Source organism: Polyodon spathula, chromosome 13, assembly GCF_017654505.1.
Source record: "Polyodon spathula isolate WHYD16114869_AA chromosome 13, ASM1765450v1, whole genome shotgun sequence".
NCBI lineage: Eukaryota > Metazoa > Chordata > Actinopteri > Acipenseriformes > Polyodontidae > Polyodon > Polyodon spathula.
The window spans coordinates 36701169-36719462 of record NC_054546.1 but is presented as its reverse complement, the minus strand read 5'-3'; the positions used below and the strand labels follow the sequence as shown (position 1 = coordinate 36719462).

Sequence of the window (18294 nt, the reverse complement as noted above, 5' to 3'; positions counted from 1 at the left end):
TGTAGCCTCCGTATGTCATGAACTTGTCATGGCAATAAAAACCCTTGAACTGAATGGAGTATGAGGACAAGAGAGTGAGAGGGAGATAGAGGAAAGAAAGACAGTTATTGAGTGATAGATTGAGAAGAAAGGAAAAGAGAAAGAAATGGAGCAAGAGATATAGAAGAAAGACATAGATGGCAGACATGTCAAGTGAATTCTTAAGGGTTTTGTTGTCTACCTGGTTTCAGTCTGCTAAAGGTCTATTCACACCGAAATCGAATGAGTGAATTAAAAAAATAAAAATAAAATTACTGATTTAAATGGAGAAATGCAAAGTGAGTGAATATAGAAATACATTTTATTTCTAGTCGTGCTACTTGCTGTTTGCATCGCAATGGAAATTAACCTCGGATGGATGGATAAAGAGAAGAGGGGGGGGGGGGGGGGGGGGGACAAGGCACCTACCTGCCAGCCAGTATCATGTTATTCTAGTTGCCAGCCATACAACTGTTGATACTATTTTTTTCTTTGCTTAAAATTATTAATTAAACAAATATGAAAAGCCCAGAACAGAAAGTATATTGAGTTGCTGAGGCATATCTGATTAATCATCTTGGTTCATAACAAAGAAGTTGCCAAATCCTTGTTGCCTTTCGAGTTGCCAGGCCGACTCACGCCGCTAGATAAATCCCATCAGCCCCCAAGATTCCATTAGCTATAGCATTATCTGCCTGTTTGCTGATTAAACTGATGACTTGGTCACAGCCCTCAGCTGATCTGCAAAGCAAAAAAATTAAAAATCATTGCTAATCATGTAGTGCTTCCCCTTGCACAGAAAGATTTTTTTATTTCAAACAGAAGAAGTTTTTTTAAGGGCACCTTCCTGTATGCTCTCCACTGCAACATGTTTCTTGACAAATACTGCAGAATAAAATGTACTTGCAATGTGTAGTAAAATTTGATAAAGGCAACTATACTGTAGGTAAGCATGACTCAAAGTTATTGTGCAAATACTGTATCAAGGTTTTATGATGGTCTTCGCATGTCAAAGTCCCAAACTGGACACAAAGTCAGTATCTGGACCCTATTTAAATATTACCAGTTTCATGTATGTCTGTTTATTATGACACGTTTATTAAAGTCACCTGCATATTTTAGCTTTGGGACTGTCTGCGAAAGACTAAGCAAGGTACAATTTCTACAGTGAGGCCTGTACAGAAAATGACCACGAGGGTCAAGTTACTGAAGGAACTGAATCTGTGCTTTTGACTTGAGGACCATTTAATCACTTGTTGTGCTATTACGACATTATGTTGCCAATGAAATAGGTGTAAGTTACTTCAATATTATTTTGTACAGTATGTGTTATAATTTGGTACCAGCATTTGCTGAGGATTTGTTCTGGTTGCTGGGAGATTGCGCACACGTTCTAAAAGTCGGCAGCTTCACGTCAAGATACTTCCTTTGATCAGGTAAAAGCACCTTTCCGCTATAATTGCCTGTGTGATGGCTATAGAAAAATGAAGAGCTGACATTTGGAAGGTGTGCTGAGGGCTGTATCCCAGCAACCTGAATACACCCTCAGAAGATTCGACATCTGTGCTTGTTATTGCTACAGACAGTAAATATCCACCAAACACTGATTTGAAATCTATGACGATTATACAGGAAATAATGAGTTTGCTATAAATAAAATAAAACATGCACTATTGCTTTAATACAAATCATATTGCTTTGGAATATTGTGAGTAACCAGTGTCAGACTCCCATATGCATCACATGTCATGATAGTCGTGTTACACCAGGGGAGTTTAAACGCAAGAAACAAATACACTCATAATAAACAGGAAATACAAGAAGGTCGTTTTCAAGTCAATAGTCTACTAATATAGCAATCATGCAGCATTCAATAGGCATTGCCTTATGCTTCCCTGCATGACCTAATGAAGCAGCATTAATACATTCATGCCAACTGTGACAGTGAAATTTATTTTAAACAAAGACAGATTGAGATATTCTATTTCAAGACAGTACTATTTAATTAAACATGTTTCTGCTGATGGAAATGCTGCTATATTACTAGATAATATACAGAAGAGGGGTTTAAATGTGTTATGCTCAAGACTTTTATTCAATGGTTTTGCTTGAAAGTCAGTTGGTATATTTCTCTGCAAGCAGTAGTTTCCGTTACCTCACTTGCACCTGCCAAACCTCGCTCTGCTTGTGCGGATTGGCTATTAACATATACCTGTGTTGTCAATCAATTGAAACTGGAGCACTGGAACTTGGAAGTAGGATATAAACACGCCTACTAAAACCAACAGTCAGATTGTCTCCCTGAAAACTGGCGTTTCCATGGTAATCTATGCGTTCCACTGACGCTCAATCTGGACAGCACCCGCCCATTTGTTAAAACGTTGCTTCAGATTGGTCAGTGGTTTTATTTACTCGGTGATCCTTAATTGTAATTGGGGGAATCATTGTTCCTTCTTTGTAAAAGGTGTGGCCTAAATTGGGCAGGTGGTTGGAGCGGGAGATGGAGCTCCCCGAGCGGGTTGCGTCTAGAGCCGGAGGTGCTGACACTGCTAAAATGTCCAGAACGGGGTTTACAGAGGGATCAGCGATCTGGCATAGACAAGTTGACATCAGGTCAAAAGAACGAGCAGTTGGACAGAGCGACACCATGAGCAGCGTCGGTGCATCAGGTATAAAAAAAAAATAAAAAAAAAAAATATCAAAATAACAAAACGAAACAAAGTTTTAAACAATTTAGTTATTCGTGCTACAATCTTACAATCATGTAATAGTAACGCATGCGAAAAAATGAGTTCGTGCTTGTTTTAACTTTGTTTTTAAGGCAAATCACATAGAGAAGGTGCTTAAATTCTTCCTAAAGATGCAGATGTTGAATTCAGTTGTCCAAACCGCTGACTAAGTTTGCGCAGCGATTGTCAATAATTAATGTACTACTGTACTGGTAGCTCTGACTACTCCAAACGAGCGAGGCGTACTATCATGAGTGAAATTTACAGATTACAAATTAGAATGTGTATAATTTTAATAATTATCATTGGTATCACGCAAATAAGTAGAAGCACTGGAACCACAGGCAGGGCAAATCAAACTGACTGTAAAACAAACCGAAAAATGGAACCTGTCTCCCATACCGATTTATTTCTGAAAGTGTACAAGTCTTCCACGAACTGCTCTATATATATATCCATTATAATATATAATTGGAACCTGTATCCCATACCGATTTATTTCTGAAAGGTACAAGTCTTCCACGGAACTGCTTATATATATATATATATATATATATATATATATATATATATATATATATATTTCACTATACTGGGAACCAGCTTGGCTCAGAGTCTTTGCAAGCACAATATACTGAATGTGCAAATCAATCCATAAAGGTTCGCCAAATAAATGGCGTGTTTGGCTGCAAAGTTTTAATGCTTGTAATAACCATACTGCTAATATTATGACATATTGGGTGGTAGCTGTGTGTGTAGTTGACAGCGTACACCTTGTAAACCAATGTAAACCGCATTAATAATAAGACCTGTTGGCAATCAAAAGTCCTGCAAATGGCAAAGGTATTAATATATATATAGTCTAAACATTAGAAACCTAAGTATAACATCTCTGCAGCCTACTTCTGCTGTTTGGGAGTCAATCAGAGTCCTTGGACTAGCTTACAATACTCCAGTGGACTTCCAGCTACAAAGAGAATAGGTGCAGAGTAAGCATTTGCACTTTTGGATGCTAATGTATAAAGAAAAAACCAACACATGTACTCTCTTTTATTCATTTATTTAGTTATTTTAACCAAAAGTGAATTCAGGTTTTTACTCTAAAATTCAATTCGCTCATTATTTTTTTAAATAAAAGTGCTAAGTAACAATCAAACCTGAGTCGCTTTGTAGCTGATGTTCTGTCAGTTTTCATATCACAACACTTTGTGTTACCTAGCTAACGATACCCTCCTGTGGTCACAGTTGCAGTGGGGTATAGCTTTATAGGCATCTTGTTTAAATCAGAAACCACTATATTTATTAACACAGAGTGGCATGTGTACTTTCCCAATGTAAAATTACCCAAACTCCTCATAGATCTCCTCTTTCTACATGGTTATCAATGTTTTTATGTTTATAGGATTCATACCATGATTGTCATTCGCTTAAATGATGCACATACAAGATACGACAAGGAGTTAAAAACATATGTTTCAGTGCTGTGTTAAACTATAGTTCTTGGATTTATAGTGTATATGAGCCTGGATATTCATTGGAGAGCTCTCAGTATTAGTGAGATGGAATGGGTCCAGTAAATCTCAACTAAGGTTAGGAAAACACAGAGTTTAACTCACAGCAGTGGATTAATTCTAATCTGGAATATTACTTGGTCAGGATAAGAAAAAAAACAAAAAAAACACATCATAGATAAAATAAATGGTCAGCTTTAGTCCTGTTGGGAGCATGGTACTGTAGGTCAAAGCTGCCTCGAGACAAGATATGCGTAAAGAAAGCTTTACTAATAAAAGAAAGAAAAAAAACCAGAACTGGATTGGTATTGGCCTACCTATCTGCTCTCCACCTGTCTGTCTGAGTGGCGCATTGCAAACGCTGTTGCCAAGGACACTGGCAGCCTTCACCTGTGGGACCCCGTTCATTTAAAAACGTTTAACACAAAAAAAGAAAAAAAAACCTGCTAATCCAATATAATTGTTACTGTGCAAAGCATCTCTAGTACGCGAGATGTCTCTGAGAAGAAAAAGGCATCAGTGTTTTCCCACTGTGAAGATACTTTTACTGTTATTACAGCAGAATATTTACTAACTTCTCTATGTGTACCACTATTGGGACTGATGAAAATGGTATTAAACAAGAGCTGTTCATAATAGGGGGATCTTCAGACTGTTTCCTTAATGGTGACCTGATCGTTTATATGAAGCTAGTCACAAAGGAGGATTCTGGTTATTTCAGTCTTCAATAACGAATGGAACTATGGAATTTGGGGGTATAAATAACAGTGGAAGTCAGTTCCTGATGGTTAAATTCACAGTTTCACTGTATACATTTAGCAGCATGGAGATTAGATTTGGACTGAGCTTATTTTGATTGGCCAAAAGATTGACTTGACAATATTAAAAAGGTGCTTTTTACATATTCTTAAGAAACAGTGAATCATTTTCTATATACTTCAGTGTTGCTGTCTGGAGTACAGGTAGTCTAATTTGCAGCTCTGCCCACAGGTTACAGATTGGGTGCGGGGGATGGCAGATACCCCGGTGGTACACAGCGCCCAGCAGAAGTGCGGAAACTCCTGGACGAGTTCCGGGCACTGTACCAGGATCGGCTTCGACGACTCGACCAATCAGGCGACGGTAAAGAGGAAACGCTGCAGGTGAGTCAGGAGTTGGAATCACAGCAACTCTCTTTGATGCAATATAGCATTTATTTAAAGAAATCGTTTCCACAGGTCTGTTTCTCTAACAAGTATAGGACATGTTCTGGTCTTCACTTTGCGGATTTATTTTTAACGTTAAAGTATTCATGTGGTTTTTATTTTATTTGTTTTTTAGGGTACTATATTTAGGCTTTAGTTATGGGATGATTTAAGTTATGCAATAGTGTTTCTAAGAGTAGAAGAATGGTTACTCTGTATGTTCAACAAAATTACAGCAGTCCCATCTTGGGTCACAAGCAGATTTTGTATCCAACATGTTGAATTGTTGCCATCTTGCTGCCCATAGTAACCTCCACACCCTATTGACCCGGTTATGGCAGATGTCTAAAGTTTCAATCAACTGACATTTAAATGTGTAATCAGTTTCTATATTATTGTACTTTCATTTCAGGGTGTTATGGGGGATTGATCATTTTCTTTTGTTTATCTCTTAGCTACAATACATAGTGTGAACAAAACAGCCTTATTTCGGGTTTGTGCCCCTATAAAAACATGACCCAGAAACTTTTTTTTTTTTTAGCGCTTTCTTTGCACACTTTTATTACAATACACAAACAAACAATAACGTAGCTCTTCCGACTAACTGACTAACATACAAAACATACCAACACTTTTAAACAAACGCACATAAACCAAATGTAGGGTTACTTTTTACACAGTACCTTTTCCAAGGAATGGCACAGTCAGGCTCTTCACACAGCAGCCTTGAGCAGACTGGCTGCTCTCCTTTTATACTTGGCATGTGGCCTCAATTTACAATAACAAGGCCAAATGCCAAAACAATAAACCAATTAACAAATAATAATTAAACAATACAATTAATTAAACAATTAAATTAAACAAAAACTATTAGCTTGGCAGGGGGACCACCCTGTCCCTGCCCCAAAACAAACATTTTTACAGCTACAGGGACCCTGACCTGACACAATAGCTAGGCTACTTGATGTTAAATAGCCTACCTACTGTTATAAGTGATGGTGTGTATGTACGGTATGCATTTTATTCCATGTAATGGTGCTTGTCTTGGCTGATTTGAATAGTCGTCAGTGACTGTGGAAAGCAGGAAGTCTGAGCACACCCTGACAAGAGCAGGTTTTAAATCTGCTCTTCAAAAGAGTTTATTTCTCTTTTAGTCTGGTGCATGCTGCTAAAAGTATTGTACTGTAATGAAAGCATAAACAGTTTGATCAATGTTGTTAAAAGTTAGTGCCTTTACATCAGAAAGCTTTTTTTTTTTAACTATCCCATTAAAAGGCCTTTATTGACTATCTTTACATCTTTCAGAAATGTTACTTTTGGCTGCTTTTCAGGAGAAAGTACCCTACTATAACCTCTAAAGTATCTGTTTGACATAAAACCTCCCCCCCCCCAAAAAAACCCAAAAGTAATTTAATTTCTTAAGCATCTTTTGAAGCCTGGCTGTTTTTAGCGATGCTCGTTATCCCTTGCAGGGTTTACTGATCCCTGGCAACAAGGCTGTAGTGTCTGTACTGTTTTTTTTTTTTCAGATACATTTTCTGATGACAGTTCATCCAATTGTAATGAAGTCATAGAGTATTGGAATATAGGTGGCATACCTAATCAACATTTCTAGCTTGTGTTTGGTTGGGCTAATGAACATTTGTAAATGAATAACTTGAACATTTTTGAAGTTATTCAACATACTTGTTACCATTCAGAATGTTTCTTGCATTTATTCTGAATGCTGTTCTTATATTTTTCAGAACCGTTCATTGAACTGACATGGAACTTATTATTCCAGCTTAAACGGACCAAAAGGTGTTGCTCAGCCTCCCTGTATCAATAAATTCTGTCAATGAAATATTTTAGTTTGAAAGCATTTGAAATGTGCTTTAAAATAGTTATTTTCCTAGGTCATCCCCTACACGGTCAAAATCTTTTTAACCAAGAACATTTTCTGAACTGTACCTAGTACTGTATATATCATCAACCAGAAGCAAATCCCTCCCCAGAATGTTGTCCTCTTGAGCTGGAATGAGCGTATAGACTACAGACAACTTATTTATTGGAAAAAACAAAAACTATAACATTAATCATAAATTATAAAACTAGCTGCTGTTTTTTTTTTTTTTTTTTTTAAATACCCTCGTACATATTTTTATCACCTGTAAATTGAAGTTTTAAGTAATCATTCCATGACATTTTCTAACACTGAAATATTTCCAGAAATGTTTTTCCGACTTGATTTAAGTTTGTGGTTTTAATATTGATTGACATTCAGTCTCTTCTGTAGGTCCCTTTGTGTGCCTGTTTCTTCTGCTTGCGCCTGTAGTATGCTTTGTGTGAAATTTTAAAGAGGGTGAGCAGGGCTAAGCAGAGCACTTTTAATGGAGTTCATGTGTTTTTATAAGAGGCAGTTTACTTGTCAATTAGGAAGCGTAAACAAGGCAAGAGGAAAAGGTGCCCGCTCCACATTGTAAAGCCGGTCCCACCCGTTACAGAGCCACAATGACTGGGCTTTTATAGACGAAAATCTCTTTATATCGCTGAGTGGCCTTTATATAGAGGGGGCCAATCAAGCACTTAGTGTTCATACTATAGACTCGCTGTGAAAAACAGACAACAGACCAGGAACTTGGAAATGTGATTTATGTGGGTGTGAATTAAGAGATGCTGGTGTTTGGAAAGTTCCTGCTGTTCATTGTTTTAATATTTTCGTACAAATGTCAGCGGATCTACATACTGATGCTTTTTAACACTTAACTCTTGAGGACAGTGTTGTTGGTGTTTATGTTAACTCTTTCACTACTAATTAAATGGTTTCACAGCCCTCGATAAGCGTTAATTTTTAGTTACTTAATAGTTAAGTAATAGTTAATTAATAGTTACTACCATAGCTAGTAAAGGTAACACTTATGCTATGCTTTTGGAAACACGTTAAATGAACAAAGTAGCCTTTCTTAAAGAGGAAAAAAAACAAAAACATCTGCAACTACTAGTCCAGTAACCAGTTATTTGTCAGTTCTTCAATTCTTTTGCAAGTATGCCCTCAGGAAACACAAACTGTCCAGGGACCGATCGTCCAAGCAAGATTGTAAACGTGCGCAGAATGGCCCAGCTGCACTGAAGGCACGTTCAGAGTTGGAGCGCTCGTTATTATTTTAGGCTTCACTGACCAGTAAAATAAGTGAACATTCCTGCTTAAGTCTTCCTGCTGAAATTAATAAATACATGGAAGTACACAAGAGGTCGCTGTGCACGTGAGTATGAGGTTTTTTTTTTAAATCTTCTGTTAACCCTGCCAGCCCCGGTTTCATACCTATGCCAAACCCGGGTTAGCAGGGCTAAAAAATAACCTGGGTATTCAGGGTCCTGGGTCCCCGGGCTGGAAACGCTACAGTACTTATGGTAATGGAGAATCTCCATTGAGTTGTACGTGTTGAAAAGTACAAAAAACTCACAGCGATGCTGGGAGTTCAGATTTGGGTTCAAAACGCCCAAGAACTAATTTCTGTTAGGCTCTCCAGCAACCATAAGGGTGATTAATTCTTTACTAATTTACGTGGCCAGATTGTATTATCCCCACGTATGTCGCACTACATCTAGCGAAGGACATGTAAGGACTTTCTTTAGCACTTATTGAGATTGAACCTGTAATGTATGCAGGTGGCTATAACGAAAGCCGCACTTACTGTACATTTTGTATGTGTGCGTGGGTGATCTATTCTGGCATGATTCTGATAGCTTGTGATATGTTTGTATAGAGAAGTTTCCAGTGCCACTGCCCCAGCTGCTTTGCCATTGAATTGAAGTGTAGCTCTGTTGAGTGTTGAATAGTTACTGTATAGACTGATATATTACTAGCACCTGCATGCTTTGAGTTATGTGAAGGCTTTCTTGAGTAGTCAACTGTTTACAAATAATAAAGTGCTCTCAATGCATTGAATATTGTTACCTGTATAATAATATACTAGACAACTGGTTGCTGATTGAACCTCTATTATTATTATTATTATTATTATTATTATTATTATTATTTAGAAGCATCATGTGCAATGTAATTATAACAACAAAGACACTGGAAGGAAGGGAAAGGAAGCAATTAACTGTTTTAATTTCTTTTGGGCTTCCTGAGCTGTATAAGAGCTTGACTTGCAGAACCATTTTCTGCTGGCAGACATGCTCCCTTAACCCTAAGAGAAAGAATGTTCCCTCCAGGCTTGGGGTCATACTCCCATTGCCACTGCTTGCGTTATCCCTGTGTACAAAGAGAGATGACAGCTTCAATCCAAATAATGTTATCAAATGCATCTGTATATATATATAAAAAACAAAATAGAATAACTCAATTTACCAAATTTCATAAAAGAAAAAAAAGAAAGGTAGGTCTGTGGCGGCAGTGTTGCAGACAGTGCACAGTGATACTTGATCTGATGTTAATGTGCTGGTGTGTATGTGAGGGAGCGAGAGAGATGGGGAGATAATCCGGACTGTTTGATGAGATTGAGGGCTGGGATTGATTGATCGCCTAATCATAGGAGGAAATGGGCCTGAAAATGAATGGAACTCTGCCCTTGGCTTCCAGAGGAGGGATGGGGAGTTTGCAAAGACACAGCCTTAATGTGCAGAAGACCTGATTTCATTTGTGTCTAATATACAGTTATACGATCCTAGCTAAGTGTTCAAATAAAAAATGAAAGGAAAAAAAGGAAAAGAGGTGTAAATCAAGCTTTATTGCTTGAATATTACTACTTTTTTTCCTTTCCATTCTCATTCGATACTTAATGGGGGATAAAAATGTAATTTTAAAGTGCTCATTTAACAGGATACAAGATAGTCACTTACCTGGTGCAGCTCTTAGTTAAAGAAGTGCCAACCAAGGTTCTGTACTGTACATCTTACTAGCACTATTGTATATTATCACTAGCACCCCTTTTTTTCTGTAGAAAATATTGTGGTTCTTTGCTAGTATTTTGTACTTCAGTTTGGAATATGTAGATATTTCAAAGACCACACTATGGATGAAAAGTATTGTAGTTCAAACTTAATCCAATGAGCAAACCATTAGTGCATTTACACTTAACACTCAGACCTGAGCTGGCTCAGGGTCGATTACATTAAAAGAGTCTAATCATTTGAGCCCCCATGTACATTTGAGCAGCGCTCTAAGGTGGCTCTGAGCCTGTATGCGCGCGCATAGCCCCTGAACTAAAGTGTGTGACCTCAGACGTCCTGTCTTGCATTGCGATTTAGAAATGATTACAAACTGTTTTCATTTTATAGTTAACATGTGCCCTTATTTAGCTACAACTTGAGGGAATTGATCCAGGAATAAAAGTTTATTTCTCCACTTGTGTACTCCCATTTATTTTACATGCATATATAAAACTATACTAGTTGCTAGCATTTGTAATATTCACCTTAAACCTGAAGTAAACAACATACCCATCATATGATTATTAATTTCTTGCAGTTAGTTAAAATGTAATTTGTTTTTCCCCCTTAGAAAACAGTTTTTAACACTGTTGCAAATAACTGAATTACAAAACACAGCATCACAGAAATACAACTGAAGTTATCGTAGCTCTACAACATTATGTTCAAACGCTGCAAAAAAACCTCAAGAATTAAACCAAAATTGCCTATTAGCGGTCACCAAAAGCACCGGCTGGGATCACTCTGGTCTCATGAGCCCGGCTCAGAGTAAGTAGCGAAGTTCTGAAAAAAATAGCATTACACGCCCCCGCGTGTTGCTACACCTGTTTAAATAACGTACCTCTACATTCTTTTCATTGATAACATCCTCTGGAGCAGGACACTTTTGAGATGGCTATTGAGATGAATAAAATCTGTCCTAAGAGCTAAGCAGCCTCAAAACCAACTTAAAAGTGGCGAGTGCGACGGTACCAGCATGCATACATTTATAGCGTTGTATCTGCAATATTTTCATATGCTGAAATAACAGCTTTGAAGAACCCAACGACCATTAACATTCTTAAAAAAGCTGTATTGTTTTAAGTGTTGTTTAGCTCCATTTAAAAGGAACTAACTCATGGGCTGGTTTATTTTCAAATTTAAATTCTCCAGTTCTTCTAGTTTTTTTCTTTTTGCTGTCCCATACAATGCAAATTGTTGGTCAAGCATTTTAATATTCGGAATGTATTGTGTGTATTTTTAAAGTATTTTTAAATTTTATTTTCTAAAAGTGTATTATAAAAAAGTATTAAAAAAAGAACACCTTTTTAAAGTAGTGTACTGAACAATTAAAGCCTCATGCCACCAGGTTGTACATATTCATGTCTGACAAAAATAAATCTGCTGTACATCAGATCATTTTTCTCCTTTGTTGTGTAAACTTAGTGGGCACAGTGGTTTGCTCTTTCTTGATTTACCTGCCTACAGTAATACAGTTCTGTGTTGAACTGTTTTAATTTTGAAGTAATATTCAACCATGATATAAGCCATGTTCATCCCTTGTATTGTTTATTTATCTAGAAAGGCATAGTTTATTATTGCCCGTCTCCAATCCAAGAAAGATGCACTGAATTATTTTCTCCACTTTTATTAATCAACTCACAGCTATCTGCATTACAAAGGGATTGCTTGTAAGCATGCCATCACCAAAGGTGTCATAGCAAATCAGCTGCTACGCAAGACTAATACAGTTTTTATTGTTATTATAGCAGTGATGTAAATTGAGGAACAATTTGCTGTGCCAGTGCAGTGCCGGATATGGCTGAATATTTTCTGACAGCTCTGTCCTGAGTTTCTCCCAGCATTCGAGTGGCTGTCACAAAGAGAGAGCAGAGAAATGAGAGGCTGCAGAAATCAGACAGGCTGATGCATTTTCAAACCTCTCACCGTCTCTCTATGGAGATAATGAAGATCCACAGATAAAAGCGGCTTGATTTCTGGGCTTTACTTTACTCAAAAGAGAGAACTGGCAAAGGCTGGAAACTTTTAGAATTGAAAAGGTAGTATCTGAAATAGGGATGCCCAAAAATGTCTGCCTTGAAGGGAAGAGAGAGCTAGTGCTGCCTTTTGAAATACCCCAAGTTCAGACCCGTTCAGACTTTCTGCTAAGGTTTTCAGCTAACCCGTACCTAATAATTTCCAATGGAAAAACATTTCAAGACCAATATGCCCAACATCTTAGAGTGCACGCTAAGTGGAAACACAAAATAAATACTTTTACTGTGAAATAACGGCAGGTCTGGCGAAAGATCATTATTTATTTATTGATTTATTTATTTGCAGTAGAAGTATTTGTAACAAGGCTAATTTGAAAAAATAAAATGTGTTAACTGCAATTGTATACAGTAAATGTTTTTTTTCCTCCGGTATTCCTGTGGCTGCTTAGCCTATTTTTAACATAAAATAAAGGACTTATGCATCATACAATTATATAGGTGAAGAAACAGAATAGAGTTCTTTTGAAAACAAAAGGGTCTTTATTATTACAGTAATAAACAGGAAATGTACTTATCTTATTCAAGGTGAAATCCATAACAAATGAGTCAGGAACCGCTATGTTGTGTCAAACACTGTCTAAATGAATAACCGTTTTTCTCGTAGACTGCAAGATAAGTGTGTGTGTGTGTGTGTGTGTGTGTGTGTATATTTAAGATGAGTCCCTGCAATATGAACACGACACTGTTGTTTGTTTGTAAAGGCACTCTGCCTGTTCCGCCTTTGTGGTTTCGGGAGGGGAAAACTCGTTGTCCCTTCGGTGGTCGTTATGACGTCACTGAGTATGTATTTTAATTTAGATGGTATGTGCGCACATTCGGACCTAAACCGGCTCAGGGTACGACCGCAGTGTAAACGCAGTGTGAAAAATGATAAGAATCTCTGCGACCTGAATCGGCTTGGGTCCGAGGTGGCAGTGTAAATGCAGCGTAAGGATCACAAGAGCCCAATTCGCATTTTAGATGGGGGAAGCATCTTTTTGGGGACAGATTCCCTGCCACGAATCTAAATGCAGAGCAATATTTATTTTGCTTCGATAAACACATTCTCAATGGTGTCTTAATTTAATCCAGATAAATGTTGCTTCATTTATTGTATGCATTTTTTTATTTCCCCTAATGCTTTATCTCTAGCTAAAAAGTTAATTGAATTTGGTTCACATATATTAGTTCTCTCTCTGTTATATTATATTGAGTTCTGCTACTGATAGATTAATAATAATCACCACAATCCCAACTCTACAAACATCTTATAAAAAAAAAAAAAAAAAAAGACTTGGAAATTGATTTGTACTGTAGTGTATTAACTGGCCCTCTTACTGTCTTTCCCCTTAGCTAAAGATTGGGGTGCTGCAGTCGTTTGTACGAGACCTGAGTGAACAGAACCAGGTTCTGATCCAAACCCTGGAAGAGCTGGAGACGGGATCTGAGCAGAGAGTTAACAGCCTGGAGAGAGAGCTGGAGGTAGCACCAACCAGTCAGTCAATTGATCTCTTAAAAAATGAAAGACCAAAGCACTTCTCTTAAGTGCAGTAACTACAGGATGCATCAAGCTTGTTCAGACACAAATGCATACAGTATTTACAAAACAGCTGGGCTAGGCTGGGATGGAACTTGCATCCCGGAGAGGGGTGGGCATGGGGGGGGGGACTCCTACCGTCTGAGCCACATAAGACGGTGGGAAGCTGCCTATTTTTAATGCGCGACTAACAGGCAGTAAAAAAGTTTGTGAAAAGGCATTTACAGATTGTGTGGAGTCCCTTAATCCTGAAAGGGTGTTAGTGTAAACAAACAGTTGTGTTATAAAACCTGTGGTGTGAAGTATGGTTGGTGAAATAGTCACCACAACAAAGCTGTCGAGAGAAACCCAGCCATCTGCCTTACAGCTCCCAATTACAGTACTGAGCCGCCAAAGCAATTTTAGAGTGCTTTTTTTCTGCCAGAGAAAAGCTCCCTGTTTGGAAAAGCCTGTTAAGACTTACGGCATCTTTTTCCAAGATTGGTTTTGAGGTTTTGCCTTTTATATGTCACCCAAAAACATGTGGAACCTGATGTGATAATGATATGAACCTGTCTGAGGTATTAGCGTTGACAAATAACTATTTTTTTTCTGTTTTATAGCATAAACATGTAATCTCCACAAACCTTTACTTCTACTGAACAGGCAATTTAGTTGTGCCGCTTTAGAGAAAATTGGACAGTTAGGCAAACAAAAAAAAAGTGTCAAAATACAGTATTTGAAAACATCATAAACACATTGTGTGTTCCATTCTTGCAATATTGTGTACTGTAATAATGTGTGTGTGTGTGTGTGTGTGTGTGTGTATATATATATATATATATATATATATATATATATATATATATATATATATATATATATATCATACATACATACACACACACACACACAGCATTTTCTACTGTGACTTGATTGGTCCCACGTGCTCTGTGGTGTGGCTTATAAGCAAGTAGGGCCAACAAAGTCTTCCATGCTTAGAATTTGAAACACAGCACAGACAATGCCTAAACCACATGTGTTTTCTAATAAAGCTCGAGGCTAGGTAGAGACTTTTTATAGAGAAAAATTATTACATCTCAATATTGCTCCAATAGAACTCATTAAAATGTAATTTGAAGCTATCTACCCTTTAATTGAATATAGAATATTTAATCCATCAACCGGTATGTTCAAGATAACATCTCTGAGCATTAAGCTGTAATTTTTTGAATTTCTGAAAACGGTGTTAATCAATTTTACCTTTTATTCTTCAGTAACTCCTTTTCTGTCTGAATGGAACTGCGATGCAGCTGGTCATTAAAAGATAGTAGCAGTTAGAATAATACAAAAATAAAAAAAAAAACAGAAAATGTACTGGGATTGATAAATGTCTAGTGTTCACTGATCTTTAAAAAAATCCACTGTATATAAAACAAAAAAAAAAACATAAGCAGTTTAGATCCCCACAAAAGATAAAGCTCTGTTTTCCAGTCTAGGAAATTCATAAATGAGGAAGAAACAAATCTTTCATGTATCTAAAACCTTATAGGTCTTACCTGACACAGTTACCTTGTGTAAATGTGAGATGCACTCTTTTTCATGAAGCCCCCCCCCCCCCCCCCAAAAAAAAAAAAAAAAATAATGTGATTGGTGTTATAAAAACTAAACATTTCTGAATCACTTTATAACCATTCTGCCTTCCAGTTCTGTAGTTTTACCCGTTAGACAACATCACTTTCCAGTCCCTCTTCTCTTACTTAAAGACCACACAGCTTTTCCTAGTCCCTGAACACTAACCTTTAAGACCGCACTACATTCCAAAGATGTAGCTCCAACTAGTCCAGACATTTTACTTCGGGGCTCTAACCAGGCCACAGTAACTTCCTGTTGACCCAGCCTGAAGAAAATGTCTTGTGATAAAAAATCTTAATCATCTAGCTTTTTTCTTTTTTTTTTACCTCACGTTAACATAACACTGTCCTCAATGTTTTTCAGTTTAATTAATTTTGTTTTTTGTTTTTTATCCTATACAGCCGTGTATAATAATCTTCTTTTCCACTTGCTTTGTTAACAGGAGTATGCCTGCAGACTGAAGGAGAATGACCAGGAGAACCGAACCTTACGGAGCACACAGGAGAGTCTGGAACAGGACATCTATGTAAGTTCTGACCTGGAAAATGGGGTTAGGGGATGTGGGAGGAGTCTTGTGTTATAAGGGATGATTACTTATGATTCCAGGTTTCCAAGTTTTTTTAGGTCTTGAACTTAAACCTTGACTTAGACACGATTCATCAGGACTTGGGGTACCTGCTTTGAGTCAGCTAATATGTAGCTGGTAGACAAGATCAAAGCCACAGAATGTTCCCCACCAATGAGGTAGAAGCTTACAGTACCGGCCTAGCAGTCAGTACTGCATGCTTCATAAAGAGTTGTGTCATCCCTTTCCAACAGCAGATAGTGAGCGGCATTTAGTGCTGCTGTGCTGCATACAGTGCCAGCACCCTGGCTGGATAGCATAAAGGGACTTTTATTCTTCTGAAAATGCACCTAATTTTGGGTGTTTGAGTTCAAGGTGAAGGAGACAGAATAAGACTGCTTTTACCATGTTGTTAGCCTCTTTATTATATGCCTGGTTTACATTCAAAGCATTTTGTTTTGGGTACTGTTCCTCCAGTGTGCTTTGTGTTCTTTTTCTCATTTTTATTGTTTGGGTCCAGACCATCCAAGGGAAGTAGTCTTGACCAGTGACTGTATTTTTATGGAAAGTGTGCACAAACAGACCGAGGAGAAAGTCCATTACAAACCGCACCTAATGTAAAAGAGGCAATACTGGAGTTATGGTATAGCATATTCTGCCAAAGTTGTCAATTATTGAATTTATTTATATCCTATTAGTGCTAGAATTTATTTGAGTCATTTTTGGTAAGGAACAGTTTTGGAAATTGAGCCCTATACTTTTTTCATTGATGGTTCTTATTTTCTCCCTTAGTCAGCAAGACCCGGTTCTCTCTGCAGAAATAACTTTGAATAAGATTAACATACTGTCTGTATTTTCACATGATTCCAGCCTGTCTCCCTAATCTCATTCAAAATAATGAAAATACTCAAGGGGTGTCTCCGGAGACATTGGGTCTGTGTGTTATTTTATTGGTTTAAATACAATTGTACTGACTCCTGTTTCAGGACAGTGGTGGGGGCACAAGTATTTGGACACACTGCTACCCAGTCCTTTTGCTGTAAACACTGGGCCACATATCCTTCCTCCCAGTCCCTTAGCTCTAACAACTAGGCCTTACTGCCTACACCAATTTTCCTCTGTTCCTCAAGTGCATTTTCCCCATTCTAATCTATTGCAGTAGACCACAGCATTCCAGTCTTCCAGCACTAACTACAAATGAATACATTTTACCCTCTAATCTATGTTGACCAGCCTAAAGAAAATGTAGTCCTTATTTTATTAAACAATCTGTAAAAGCTTCAAGCTTTCTAAATATTTGACACAGACGTGGAGCTGAAAAAATGCACACCACCTCTTCATTTTCTCCCAAATAGTAAACTGATATCCTCCTTTGAACAGGTAATGATGCCGGCAAAGAGAGATAATGTATGTGCAGAGTGCAGTGAAATAGCCAAGGTTTTTTTGCCGCATACTAATCCTATAAGTGAAGGAATGAAATGACACCTGCAGGGAGTGTGTGGGAGTTGCAGAATCACATTAAAGCATGGTCATTAAAAATGATCAAAGAACCACTGCTGCACCACAACACAACTTGCCTCATGCCCCAGTAGGTATATGTTATCACACACACACACACACACACACACACACACACACACACACACACACACACATCTATTAACATTCTTCTTTGATTAACATTGTGAAAAGAGATGCACTCTCTACCTCATTTCCACATTCCATTCCATTTTGACTTCCCACCCTGGTTGGTTTGTTAGTGAGACTCCAGTCTGATCAGAAATTCACTGAAGTATTTAAAGTCTTGCTAATTCATGTCTAGACTTGTCTGTATTTTCTAACACTAACTAGGACTAATTGTAGAAAGGTTGAAAGTGGAAATTGCTTCAAATGCTGTTTTAATATGATGACTAATGGTATTTTGTGCACGCCTTAAAAATAAACATCAAAAAGGGACTATATACATACTATACTATACCAGACCGCTCTATACTGTAAAGCAGATGGAGTCCTTGGATTTGAAAGAGAACAACCAACATTTTAAAATCCACGATCTTTCTCAGCACGAGCAATGTTATCACTTTTAATTCTGTGCAAGATCTTTTGGTTCTTTACTTATGGAATATGCAGATATCTGAAAGAATAATGCTGCACATGAAAAGTAGTCTGCTTTCTGGTACTTAAATCACTTCATGTGTTGTAAT

At 37.6% G+C, this 18294-nt stretch overlaps 1 protein-coding gene across 1 annotated transcript in view; it reads left to right on the top strand.

The window, feature by feature from the left end:
• Nucleotides 1-2497: 2497 nt before the first annotated feature.
• LOC121325319 (putative leucine-rich repeat-containing protein DDB_G0290503) overlaps nucleotides 2498-18294 on the top strand; it is a 142430-nt gene continuing 126633 nt past the window's right edge. Inside the window, exons 1-4 of the mRNA XM_041267748.1 lie at nucleotides 2498-2687; nucleotides 5249-5400; nucleotides 13728-13856; nucleotides 15968-16051. Of these exons, the coding sequence (XP_041123682.1) occupies nucleotides 2519-2687; nucleotides 5249-5400; nucleotides 13728-13856; nucleotides 15968-16051 (534 nt within the window). The 5' untranslated portion in view covers nucleotides 2498-2518. The remainder of the gene's footprint in view (nucleotides 2688-5248; nucleotides 5401-13727; nucleotides 13857-15967; nucleotides 16052-18294) is intronic.